We start from the raw sequence: 14,514 nt of genomic DNA, 5'->3' as shown, positions 1-14,514 counted from the left end.
TCGATTTCAGCTACTTTCGGTGTCTACTTCTTTTGAACAATGGCATTTAACGTGCTAATAACTGTACTTATTGCCAGGGGATCTTTAGAATACAGCCGCTTGAAACAAGGATCTATAATCGTGCACATTACCTACAAATGGTTCAAATGGGTCTGAGCACTACAGGACTTAACATCTGAAGTCATCAGTCCCCCAGAACTTGTAACTACTTAAGCCTAACTAACCTAAGGACATCACACACATCCATGCCCAAGGCAGGATACCAACCTGCGACCGTAGCGGTCGCGCGGTTCCAGGCTGAAGTGCCTAGAACCTGTAATCAATCGCAAATCATCTCCTACAATTGGGTCTTCTCAACCTTCTGAAAGCGTCTTTGGTAGCCCGTTATCATTCTGGTGTCGCAGTATTTGTGTCCATTAACTTTCTTGAAAACAAATAAACAAATCGTATTACTTTCTTTCCTGTTACGTAATTTCCACCACTGATTTCTTCGGATACTTAGTGTAAAGGCTGCAAAAGTATGATGACTTACCGAATCAAGCTGTAGACACAAGTCAACAGTCAATAGTATCTAAAACAAGAAAGTAAAAATTGAAATAATTAATCGTAAGTATAACTGATTATGTAAAATTAACTTCCGTGAAAGAAATGTGATACATCCATAACAGATTAACAAAATAATTACTATTAATCGAGTAATTGCAATTACTCGCCCGTGTATGATCGCAGAAATATATGAACCAACAGTACACCAGAGAAAGCTATTCCCAGGTAGACAGGGCACTCTGAAGAGAAAATGGCTAGTATACGAAGATGCAGAGAAAGGAGAAGTTAATACGTCATCATTAGAGTCACATTTCAAGACTTGCATCTTCGTAGGCGATGAGATTCACAGCGAGTCGAGGGAAGTTGTCGAACACGTGACTAAACTGAGAGGTGAGAGGAAATAGGCCAGAAATAGGAGCTCACGTTGGTTTCCAGACGCCTACATCAGATGTTTAGGGAGCAAGAAATCCCCAGGTCCTGACAACGTCCGTGTCCCATACCTAATGCACCGAGCTCATTCCAGTATCACTTATCCTACCACTATTTCTAACCGGTGGCTTTCCTTAAACTACTTCCCAACCACTTGGAAAACTGACCGTGCTATAACCATACCAAAACCTAATAACACCATTCTTTCCCAAAGCTACAGACTCATTTGACTCCTGTCCTTTCTTGGGAAAGTGCTGTAGTGTCTAACCTATAGAGCACTCGCCCCGTTCCTCAAAGACAACTACATTATCACCCCTGAGCAATCTGGTTTCCATCCAGAATACAGCACAATCATTCAGTCCCTACATTTGGTGGAACGTGTATGCAGAACGAGAGACAGGAAACATAGCACAGGAGCAGTCTTCGTTGGCATCGAGACAGCATTTGATAAAGTTTGGACGCAGGGTGCAATTGCCACTCTGCAATGGAAAGACTAGCACAGGACAGCGATTACCGGCGGGCCGCATCAAACCAGTCAGGAGACTCATGACTCAATAAAAAAATAAAAAAATAAAAAAAATTGTTGCGGCAAATATAGTGAGGTGACGAACGTCATGAGATAACAATATGCACATGTAATGATGAAGGTAAATCACGTACACAATGTATGAAAGGGAAGTGCATTGACGAAGCTGTCATTTGTACTCCCGTCTCATGGCCGCACGATGGGATTACTAGATGTTCAGCGCAGCATGGTAGCTGGTGCTAAACCCATGGGATATTCCATTTCTTATATCGTTAGTGAATTCAGTATTCCGAGATCCACAGAGTCATGAATGTGCTGAAAATATAAAATTTCAAGCATTACCCCTGACTACAGACGACGCAGTGGCCGATGGCCTTCACTTAACGAGAAAGAGCAACAGTGTTACTGTAGATTTCGAGTCTCGGTCCGGCACACAGTTTTAATCTGACAGGAAGTTTCATATCAGCGCACACTCCGCTGTAGAGTGAAAATTTCACTCTGGAAATGGCTGTGTTCGGCTACTTGGAGACCATTTGCAGCCATTCACGGATTTCATGTTCGCAAAGAACTACGGAATTTTTATGGATGACAATGCACTACATCGGAACATTCTGTACAAAATATTCTATCAAATGATTTAGCCACCCAGATCACCGAACTCGAGTCCCTTCAAACATTTATGGGAGATAATCAAGAGGTCAGTCAGTGCACAAAATCCTGCACCGGCAACACTTCCACAATTATGAATGGCTATAGAGGCAGCATGGATCGATATTTCTGGAGGGGACTTCCAACAACTTGTTGAGTCCATTCCTCATTGAGCTGCTGCACTAAGCCAGGCAGTTGAGGTAAAACCTGATATTAGGAACTATCCCACGATTTTCGTCACCTTAATGTATGCTAGGATGATCAGGAATGCTATGGCTGGGGTCTCGCAGGGCTCGGTTCTGGGACCCATTGTACATCGTACACCAAGGATGTGCACATACTGGTAGGTGGTAAAATCGCACTGAATGGTGATTACACAGCAGTTTACAGGTCCAGCTGCAACCTCAGTTTCGTTATTAGGAAACTGCAACAACAACTGGACCCGATTGCCAATCGGTGTAGTGTTTGGAAGATCAAAATAAATGCAGATAAAGGCATCACAGTCATGTCCTCTAGGAAATTAACACTACCATATCGTCATACTTCTGTGGCCAGTAGTGGAATGACTCGATCATCTGTCTCAGCATTCAGCTGGATAGACGATGCACTTTTCCAAAGTAAACAAATAAGGCTGCTGCACTAAGCAAGGCAGTTGAGGTAAAACCTGATATTAGGAACTATCCCACGATTTTCGTCACCTTAATGTATGCTAGGATGATCAGGAATGCTATTGCTGGGGTCTCGCATGGCTCGGTTCTGGGACCCATTGTACATCGTACACCAAGGATGTGCACATACTGGTAGGTGGTAAAATCGCTCTGAATGGTGAATACACAGCAGTTTACAGGTCCAGCTGCAACCTCAGTTTCGTTATTAGGAAACTGCAACAACAACTGGACCCGATTGCCAATCGGTGTAGTGTTTGGAAGATCAAAATAAATGCAGATAAAGGCATCACAGTCATGTCCTCTAGGAAATTAACACTACCATATCGTCATACTTCTGTGGCCAGTAGTGGAATGACTCGATCATCTGTCTCAGCATTCAGCTGGATAGACGATGCACTTTTCCAAAGTAAACAAATAAGGCTAACAACTAGGACGAAGTTACGGCTCTACAAGTATGACATACTCCCAACAGTACTGTATAAATCAGAGGTGTGGTGCATGGCAGAAATTACTCACCTCAAAAACCTGCAGTCTCTACAGAGCAGGATTATTAATTCCATAGCTGAAGCTATCCAGTACCCACCAAACATGTGTATTATGGACTTTTGAAGCAAACCATCTATCTACACTTACATAAAAGGAAGCCAGAAAATCTCTGTGAAAAGGCTTCCACTTTGACCCTCGTACACATGCATCTGTTAGATGTACATTACAATGCCACTTCCCATACAAGGCCTTTCTTGACACTCAATAGACAATTTTGGCAATAACATATGACAGATGATAGTCATACATAAATACAGTCATTCAGATCGATGAAAGCAGCCATCTTCAATCATAATTGAAGCCGAGCTGGAAGCCAGATGGACATATCTCCCTCTTGTTTCTAGGAGTATACAGTAAGATAAGATGCTGGCACAGGGTCAGTTCATCAGTACATCTGACAATGGTGTCATGTCTGATTGCCAAAATATTGTGCTCATTGTGCACTATGAACCATTAGTGTACTCATAGACTGTTCCAAGAGAAACTGAAGAATCACATAACAAAAAGTAGCTTACAAAATACATTTTGTTCAACTTTAGCTATGCCACTCGCAATAAAAACTGTAAAGCGTGAAAGTAATGCCATAGATACATTAATATGATCAGAAGTGAAGTTTTATAAACAAACAAAGTTTTGTAGATGACATCACAGTTCAATAAGACTTTTGTATGTTTATCCCCTCTTTCTCCACATAGAGAAGAATGAATGTGGCATTTTCTTAACTATAATGGTGTTTTTTTTCTATTTACTATTCTTACCATAACTTTTAGTTTCAATGAAACATTACAGGAATGGGAATAATTTACTAGTGAATATTTTCGAGTGTCATTCCACAATTCATTCAGTACTGTAGATTTAATCAAGGGATATAATTTCAGATGGTTGAATCAATAAGTGGGGTCATATTTGTATTAATAACATAATGGTGTACTTTGCATGTACTATTGCAATATACTTACTATTTAGATATCAAAGTAATCTACCTTTAAAATACTAAGTAGATAACTACCACTTTTTTGAGGTACAATAATTTTTGCTTATTTCTTCTTAAATTTAGTTTTTGGAGAAAGTCACGTTTTTGAACTCACCAGATCAGTTATATCAAAACTGGTAGTTTCCCACCTCTTGGAAAAATTCCTGTGGACACCCATGATAGATAGAAAGATGCTGAATGAAATGTTTACTTTCAAAAGGGAAACACAGAAAACCTTGAGAGACTGCAATTTATCAAATGGTCTCTCACAAAATCCAAAGAAAATCGCATTGTCTTATATAAAGATGGCTGGTAGCGCCAAAATTAATGCCCATTCTCTTGAGGATGAAACAGGAACTGAAACTGAGGGTAGCAAAGCAAAAGCAGAAACTCTGAAATCCTTTTCCGAATGTTCTTCTACTAAACTGCCCCAGTTTACTTCTCATACCTCTGCAAAGATGAGCGATATAGATATTAGTGTCAGTGACTTGGAGAAATAGCTAAAACTGCTCAAATGAAACATGACTCCTGAGTCCAATGGAGTCCATGTCAGATTCTATACAGAATTCGTGACTCATCAGCTCCCATTTCATAGATCCCTTCAACAAAAACAGTGTGAAGTGATTTGAAAACAACACAGGTTACATCCATCGACAAGAGAGCTAGCAGATGTGATCCATAAAACTATTGTTCAGTATTACTGACATTCATTTGTAGTAGAATTCTAAAGCATATTATGAGCACAAACCTAATTAGGTATCTTAGAGAGAATGACCCCCTCAATGCCAACCAGCATAGATTCAGAAAGCATTAATGAAGTCAAACCCAACTATCATTTTCCTCACATGGCATCCTACAAGCAGTGGATAAAGGAAGCCAGATGGATGAAATGTTCCCTGATTGCCAAAACATTTGACTTGGTACAACACAAACACTAATTAACAGAATTAAGATTACATGGGGTGACTGGATTCAGGATTACTTGGTAGGGAGAATGCAACATGTTATCTTGAATGGAGAGTCTTCAGCAAAAGTAAAAATACCTTCAGACATGCCCCAGGCAAGTTTTTTGGGATGCTTGTTGTTCATGTTGTAAGTTAATGACATTGTAAACAATATTAATAGTACTGTGATCTGAAACTTTTTGCAGAACAAGCAGTTATTTGCAAAGAAGTATTTTATGAAAAAAGCTGCACAAAATACAGTCAGTTAGGGATAAGATTTCAAAGTTTTACTGAGATTGGTGACTTCCTTTAAATGTAGAGTAGTGTAAAACTGTGCACTTCAAAAAACACAGAAGAAGAGTATCCAATAACTAAGACATTAGTAAAGAACAACTGAAATCAATTAACTCATAAAAATACCTGGGTGTAGCAATTTGTAGTGATATGAAGAGGAATGATCACATTGGCTCAGTCGTAGGTAAGGCACATAGCAGATTTCAATTAATTGACAAGATACTGGGAAAACTGGTCTGTAGCCATATATGGAGGTGAAACATAGATGATAAACAGTTACAACAACAAGAGAATAGAAGCTTTTGAAATGTAGTGCTAAAGACTGCTGAAGATTAAATGAGTAGATCACATAACTAATGAGGAAGTACTGAATAGAATTGAGGGAGAAAAGAAATTTGTGCCACTACCTGATTATAGGAATGGATTGGTTGATAGGATATATTGAAAGACATTGGAGCAAAGTGTGTGTGGAGGGGGGGGGTGAAAATCATAGAGGGAAAGAAAAGATGAAAACAGTAAGCAGATTCAGAATTATGTAAGTTGCAGTAGTTATTCAAAGACGAAGAGGCTTGGACATGATAGAGCACTATGAAGAACCCCATCAAACCAGTCTTCAAACTGGAGACTACAACAAACAGAACTGGGAAAATGCAGTCTACAAAAAAATGCTTACAAGTCAATTGTGCATCCCATCTTCGAAAGTTGATCAAATGCAGATGACTAATAGGGGATATTTGATGTATACAAAGAAGTGACATACAAATGGCAATATATCTGCTTGAACCACCTAAGAATGTCACAGAAATAACAACAATCAGAGTTGGCAAGCATTCTATATAGACAGCAATTATCCTACAAAAGCCTACATACAAAATTTTGAGAATCAATATCAAGAGAAGAATCTAGAGATATTATTTATTCCCCTACATATCATTCCTGTAAAGACCATGATGACAAGATTAGAGAAATTACAGCATGCACAGGGGCATTTAAGCAGTTATTTCCATCCGATGACCCAAATCTGACTGGAATGGGAAGAAATCCTAATATGTTTTACCGCACTAAGTATCGTCTGCTGTGTGATTCAAGGTAGTTTACATAGTATGTAGATAATGAACCATTTAATTCAGAAGAGACATCCTCTTTTCTTCCAGTGTCATCTCACATACTGTAGCATATAAGGAGAGAAAGTTTTTTTTTATTTTTTTTTGCTTGCAAAATTATACATTTATTGAACTGTTCACACTGACAGATCCACATCCATTTCATTACAGAAATAATTATGAAAACTAGCATGTATTTAACAACTGTAACATACATCATACCACATGGTAACTAATTTGTGTTGTATATCTGGAAGAGATCAGCTAAGCACAAAGTGAGTTGTAAGTAGTATCGCATCCAGATGTACAAGCTGAGCAGCTTGTGCCTTTGCTGTAGACCGGCTGGCCGCCATAGTTTCCAGATGGGCCATAGTTACAGACATAATACTGATAATTCCAGTCACTTCTCCTAATAGCAGTGTAGCCACACCCAACATAATGTGTATTACCCCACACTACTTGGCTGTAGTGGCCATAATTGGTACCAAATCTGCAAGTAAATAGAACAGGATATTATTATACCAAATAGATGGAAGTATGTAAACATATGATGTGTAAAACACACACACACACACACACACAGAGAGAGAGAGAGAGAGAGAGAGAGAGAGAGAGAGAGAGGATGTTTCTATAGATCTTGGCGCAAATATAGTTCCTGCTGTGTCCATGTGTGAAACTACTGCACAGCTAATATTGCTCCTGTAAAGAAATATGCAGATGTTTCCTCCACGTTTTTGTTTAAGTGTTATAATAATAGCCTTATCCTATAAACAGTAAATATAACATCATTGAAAAAGCGATTCCTGGTCAAGTTACACTATCCAAATTACCATTTACTCTATCAAAAGGTAATTTCACTTGAGAAAACTTCAAAACTGTTGGCCAGTACTTACCTTCAAAAAGTGCATTTCAAGGTACAACAAGCTATTGTTTCTTTTAAAACTATTCATTGCTTTTTTTAGAAAGAAGAGGTTGGATAGAAGGGCATGAGATACATATTACAAGATAAGAGGGACTCGCCTGACAGTAGGTATATAATGTTTTTTACTGAAGTGTGTATAATATTTCATTGTCTTGTATTGTCTATTAAAATGTTGTAAGTAGCAAAAAAAGGGGTGAAACACTGAGTGCATTACAAGTATTCATCACATCATGAACAGCAAGTGAGAAAACAATGCAGCACTCAAAGTGAGGCCATCTAGTCTTCTGCACTGCTGTCAAGTGATTAAATATTTCATTCACCCTCACAAACTGAGAATATCCTCTACAACTGTAGTTTGTTTGCTTGTTTCGCTGTAGGGTGCAAAAACAACTAGGGTCATACATGCCCATGTCAGAACCGCAGATCTGAAGATGAAAAAGGAGTTCAAAATGACTACACATTAAGCCCAGTTGATGGAAGGAAAGAGAGTTAAAAACATAGACTTGGGGAAAGGTCCATAAAATATTCCATAGAGACAGCAGAGGTGCTGCACTAAAGATTAAATGTCCTTCACCATATTGCTACAACGGATAAAAAGTAAAACATGGTCGACAGCCCAGATGTCGTTCGTTAAAAGGCCAATAACTCAGACGGCAGACATAAATGAGAATGTAAGTGGTTAAAAAAAGGGCATTCCATCAGGAAATGGCGAACTGTCAACAGCTGAGGACAGTGAGCACAAAGTGGTGGGGGGTCACCACTTAACAAATGGCGATGGCTATAAAACAATGCCCAATATGCAAGCGGGCTAAAATGATCTCTTCATGGTGAGAGGGCCAAGAGAAGGTCGACGGAGCCACTGGGAGAGGTTCAATTCCCCAAAGCTTGTTTCCTTGAAGGGAAGACCAGCGGTGATGCCAGAGTGACACCACCTGCTGACAGGGGGCAACTCAGAGATCATCTGAGGGAATAGAAGAACTAGTGACAGAGGTTCAAGAATTGCAGCTGTGACAGCAACGTCAGTGGCCTCATTGCCCATCAGACCAGCGTGACCAGGGATCCACATAAATATCACAGTGGTTCCATCAAGAGTGAGCAAGTGAAAGCTTTCTTGGATCCACTGCATTAAGGGATGGACAGTGTACAGTACACAGAGGCTCTAAAGGGCACTGAGAGAGTCAGAGTAAATGGCACAGTTTAAAATCCTGTGTCACCGGATGTACTGTATGGCCTGATACAGAGCGAAGAGCTCTGCTTTAAGTACTGAGCAGTGTTCTGGAATCTGATACTAAAAGCATCAGTGCCAATGACAAAGGCACGCCCAACTCCATGGTTAGTCTGCGAGCCATCAGTGTACACAGAAACACTATCAAAAAGTTCCATGTGAAGGTCGAGAAACTTACAGTAATAGAGTGGATCTCAAGTAGTGTCCTTAGGAACTTAGTGAAGTCCAATGTGAACATAGGCTGGTGCACGAAGCCAAGGTGGTGAGGGTTCAACCCTTTGGGAAAGTGTAAATTAACGTGAAGTTAAACCCATGGAATAGTAGCCAAAAATGAACTCCAGGAGGTAACAGAGAGAATGGACACGCCCCATACTGGCAATCAAAGGTGGCATCAAAGAAGGAGGCATAGGATGGGTGGCCAGGCATGGCAGACAAATGGCATGCATATCTGCTGAGGAGAAAATCATGGCGGTGTGACAGCATTAGTTCGGCAGCTTCTGCTTACAGACTCTCAACCACGCTAGTGTAAAACACACCAGTGGCCAAACGGATGGCATGATGGTGGATTGTACTGAGGTGGGGTAAGATGGACAGATGTCCAGATGCATAAACGGAGCACTCATAGTCAAAGGACCAGTACAAATGGAAGAGGGTGGACCAATCTACTCACTAGGAAGTACCGCTGAGGACATCTAGGACATTGAGGGGCTGGGTGCAGTGGACAGTCAGGTAAGACATGTAGGAAGACCAAGAAAGTTTTCTATCGCGAATGAGCCCTAGTAATTTTGTAGTTTCAACAAATGAAAGATTAACAGGCCCAAGATTAAAAATGGTGGAAGAAACCAATTGCGCCACCGGAAATTCATACAAATGGTTTGGTCAGTGGAAAAGCAAAGGCCATTACTGATGCTCCATGAGCAAAGATGATCGAGACAATGCTGCAGACGCCACTCAAGGAGACAAGTCCGTGGAGGACTGCAAAAGATGGCAAAATCGTCAACGAAAGGGGAGCCGGAGATGCCTGGTGGGAGACAGGCCATAATTGGGTTAATGGTGATAGCAGAGGATGACATTCAGGACAGAACCCCGAGGCATACTGTTTTCCTGGATAAAGGTGTCCAATAAGGCAGAACCCAGACGTACCTTGAAAACTCAGTCTTTTAAAAATTCCTGAAGGACATGGAGCACACAGCCTTGGGAGCCCCATGTGTAGAGAGTACAGAGGATATCAGGCCTCCAGCAAGTGTTGTAGGCTTCCTCCAAATCCAAAAACATGGGCACAGTCTGGTATTTCCACAGAAGACCATTCATGACACGGGTTGACAAAGTGACAAGATGGTTAACTGCAGAACAGCGTGTTCAAAATCCACATTGTGCAGTGGTTAGTAAATTGCAAGACTTGAACCACCATACTAGCCTTGTATGAATCATGTGTTCCATTACCTTTCACACACAGCTGGTGAGAGAAATGGGGCAGTAGCTACAAGGAAGGTGTTTGTCCTCACTGGGCTTAGGTATGGGTATGACAGTGGTGTCACGCCAGCGTCTGGTAAATGTGCCCTCTGCCCAAATGCGATAGCACATATGAAAGAGAAAGTGTTTGTCCATGTCAGCAAAATCTGAATGTGAACACTGTCTGACCCTGAGGCGGAGGCTCAGGATGAAGTGAGAGCATGATCTGGTCCCTCATAGTAAAGGTGGCATTGTAGCACTCACGATTCTGAGGAGAGAAAGTTATCACCCAAGTCTCCTCCACTCATTTGCGATGGAAAAAGCCTGGGTGATAATGGGAGGAGCTCAAAATCTCCACAACATAGCGGCCCAAGGTGTTGAAGATAGCAATAGGGTCCACGATGACATCACCTGCTATGGTCAGGCTGGAAATTGGGGAATTGACCTCTGCCGCAGAGAGCCATCGAAGGTTAGCCCACATGCTGGAAGAGAGAGTGGAACTGTTAAAAGAACGAGTAAATGAAATCCAGCTAGTTCTCTTGCTATCCCAAAGAACACCATGACACTGCACATGCAACTGTTTATAATGAATGCAGGTTGCCATCGTATGATGATGGTTAAAATGCAGAAAGCACATTTCCATGTGTGCATTATGTCACATCATACCTTAGTCCACCAAGCGACCAGGACACGGTGGAGCAAAGATGAAGTGCAAGGAATGGAACATTCTGCAGAAGTAGGGATAATATTGATAATGTGGTCTACCTGGTCGTCACAATTGGGAAATGTCATTTGTTGAAGGTTACCAGGGAGGTGTAAACCTTCCAGTCGACCTTGGAAACCTGCGTTTTAGGTGTGCACATAGGAGGGTAGGAGTCAGTAAACGAACAGCACATGGGAAATGGTCATTCAAGTACGTGTCAGAGAGAATGAACCACTCGAGACAATGGACAAGCTGGGCAGTGCATAAGGAGAGGTCCCAATGTGAACAGGCGTGGGTGGAGTCTGAAAGGAATGTGGGTGCTCCTCTGTTAAGGCAGATGAGGTTAAGTTAATTGAGAAGGTCAGCCTAGAGGGCTCCTCTTGGACAGGTTGTGGAAGAACCCCTAATGGGATGGTGTGCATTAAAGTCACCGAGCAGCAGAAAGGGGTGAGGGAGTTGCGTAATCAGCTAGAGGAAGCCTGCCCTGGTGACACCTAATGACAGAGGGATGTGAACGGTACAAAAGAAAAAGGTGAAGTGAGGAAGGAAATTGCAGACTGCTACAGCTTGAAGTTGGGTAGTCAGGGAGATGGGTTGACTATGAACATCATCCTGGATGAGCAGCATGACTCTCCCATGAGATGGAATGTCATCCTCAGAAGGAAGATCAAAGCAGACTGGAAAGAAATGCGAGAGATCACAGCTGCCGTGACGACGCAACTTTGTTTCCTAGAGGCAGAGAACATGTAGATGCTGTGATTCCAAGAGCAGCTGTAGTTCTTCTTTTTTGGATTTAAGACCACAAATGTTCCTTTGGAGGAAAGTCATGATGAGGAAAGGGGAAGAGGCAAAAAATGAAGGAGTGTCACCTCAGCAGCTGCAGAACACCATCCTCCGAAGACTCACTGCTTCTGGTAGCACAGAAGGTGGAGGATCCTGCTCTCTGAGATCTCCAAAGGCATCAGCATTCTGCCTCTGTCAATCTGCAGAGTCCAAGACAGAAAAATGGTTGGTGGTGCGCACTGGCGACATGGAGGTTGTCCAGGTGAGGGTATCACATGGCGACACCAATGAAGAACATCTCTGAGTCAATGAAGGAGAACACCATTTGCCTCTATTTGATTTCTTGGAGCCTTTGCAGGTGGCAGATGACAGTTCAGATGTTTGTTGGCTGGAGGGACATAAGAAGCCATTGCGGGCATATTCCTTCTGACCTTTCCGGCCAACTGGTGGTGTAGCAGGTAACTTTGCCCCATGAGGCTAAAGTTGGTGGCTTGTTGATCAGCTGGAGGAGGAGACTGGCTCTGAGCACTATGGGGCTTAACATCTGAGGTCATCAGTCCCCTAGAACTTAGAACTACTTAAACCAAACTAACCTAAGGACATCACGCACATCCATGCCTGAGGCAGGATTCGAACCTGCGACCATAGTGGTCGCGCGGTTCCACAGACTGAAGCGCCTAGAAGCACTCGGCCACACCAGCCAGCAAGGAGGAGGAGACAGGGATGCTTTGAGATCGCATGTCTGCGTGGCTATGTCCTTCATGGAGCGAAATGCAGCAAGAACAGTACTGTAAGTGTCAGATGGTAAAATGCAGGGTTTTGGACTAGCCAACAGCCTTCAAGCAACAGGGCAAGGCACCTTTTTCTTCATCTGGATCTCCTGGATGGCCTGCTCTGGTTTCAGGTAGAGGCTGCATGGTCGCCATTTCAATTGATGCAGTGGGAAGAAAGAGGCAGACAGTCACCCAGCATTCCTACAACAGGTTACACATTTGGGCAGATGCCAACAGGACATTCAACTGTGATTGTAATGATGACACTGGTAGCAGTGCATCGGGTTCAGAATGTACATTTGGACTGTGATAATTTCATAGCCTGCTTTAATCTTGGAAAGAAGCGCTACTTTCTCTACTGAGAACGTCAGGAAAAGAGTATGTGTGGGCACTAAGGATGCATCTAGCTTTTTCACCACCCAATGGATTGCAGTGATGCCATGATAAGAGACATACATTTGGATTTCTGCTCAGTCAGACCCAACGATCAGACTAGTGTAAATAACACCATGTGAAGAATTCAGCACATGATGGTCCTCAACACGAACAAGATAACTGTGGAGGAGCAAAGCTGCAAGCAGTTGTTGTACTTGAAAATCAGAGGTAATCTCCCAAAGTAAAGTGCCATTGCGCAAACGAGAGCAGGATTTCACAGGGCCTGCAACTGTATCAACACCTTTTGCGAATAGCAAATAGATTTACCCCTCTGCAAACGACTAAATGTCTTCAGTACATGAAACCATGAGGAACCATGGTGCAACTGGGAGGGTCTTTGAATCGTTAGCCTCATTTCGTTTCCATTTAGTAGACGGTAGATGTAGACTGCAAAGAAGAGGATTGGCTCATTGTGAGAGAATCCACCATGATTGTCAGCACCTCCAATGGTGCACTCCTTCCAACTGGGGGTCCTCTCAGAGGGGGACACTTGGCTTTACCGAGCGAGGTGGCGCAGTGGTTAGACACTGGACTCGCATTCGGGAGGACGATGGTTCAATCCCGCGTCCGGCCATCCTAATTTAGATTTTTCGTGATTTCCCTAAATCGCTCCAGGCAAATGCCGGGATGGTTCCTTTGTAAGGGCATGGCCGACTTCCTTCCACATCCTTCCCTAACCGGATGAGACCGATGACCTCGCTGTTTGGTCTCTTCCCCAAAAACAACCAACCAACACTTGGCTTAGGTGATTGTTCATACCTCAGGTCACACCATCCAAACACCTGACAGAGGGATCAATTGGCAATTTTGGAAGGTAACAGCTCAGCAGTCACCCCTTCCTGGGCCTGGCCTGTACCGGGGGGGGAGGGGGGAGGAGGGGGTGGTACATGAAAACCCTACTTGTTGACCTGGGGCTGGTAATTATGCATTACCCAGTCACCTGTTCCATGTCATACATGCGGACCGACCTTCAGGAGCACACAGGGAGTAAGAAGAAAAGGAGGAACCTCAAACACTGAAGTGGAGGAAGACTAGGAGAAGGGGAGCGAAGAAAGAGAAGAGGAATAGAAAACAGTGGAGACACTGTTTTGACATCAGGCTACTGAAAATGCTGAATACATACCCAAAAACATCCCAGACAGGTTCCCCAAGGGAGGGGAAAAAAGAATAGCAAGAGGATAGACATGCAGCAAGGAAGGGAAATGATCCTGCAAAGACTGAGACCCCGTGGTAGCCAATCATGAACCTGTCGAAGAGTGGTGGGCCCCCTGGGGGGTCTATAAGGGTGGCATATGAAAGAAAGTTAAACTGCATTCCCAGGGTTCTCTCTCTGGAGCAATCTGCTTCTTTGGCTGTTGAGGAAGTCTGATGACAAAAAACATGCAGCTAAATTTTTAATAGTTAACTACAATCCGAAAACTGATAATCTACATCAGTTTTGACCATATTTGATGTTCCGTACCACAACTAAATTTTCAACAATGTTTTTATGGTGCCAGACTTACACTTTCTTCAGAAATTCCTCCACAGCAAATTATCCCCTA

At 42.6% G+C, this 14,514-nt stretch overlaps 1 protein-coding gene across 1 annotated transcript in view; it reads right to left on the bottom strand.

The window, feature by feature from the left end:
* Positions 1–6,792: 6,792 nt before the first annotated feature.
* The window catches only part of LOC126259780 (venom allergen 5-like), a 63,094-nt gene continuing 55,372 nt past the window's right edge, over positions 6,793–14,514 (bottom strand). The window contains exon 6 of the mRNA XM_049956787.1: positions 6,793–7,167. Coding sequence (XP_049812744.1) covers positions 6,942–7,167 — 226 coding nt within the window. The 3' untranslated portion in view covers positions 6,793–6,941. The remainder of the gene's footprint in view (positions 7,168–14,514) is intronic.

Source organism: Schistocerca nitens, chromosome 5 (assembly GCF_023898315.1).
Source record: "Schistocerca nitens isolate TAMUIC-IGC-003100 chromosome 5, iqSchNite1.1, whole genome shotgun sequence".
Classification (NCBI taxonomy): Eukaryota; Metazoa; Arthropoda; class Insecta; order Orthoptera; family Acrididae; genus Schistocerca; species Schistocerca nitens.
Note: the sequence above shows the minus strand (reverse complement) of the source record. Positions and strands in the feature narration are given on the sequence as shown.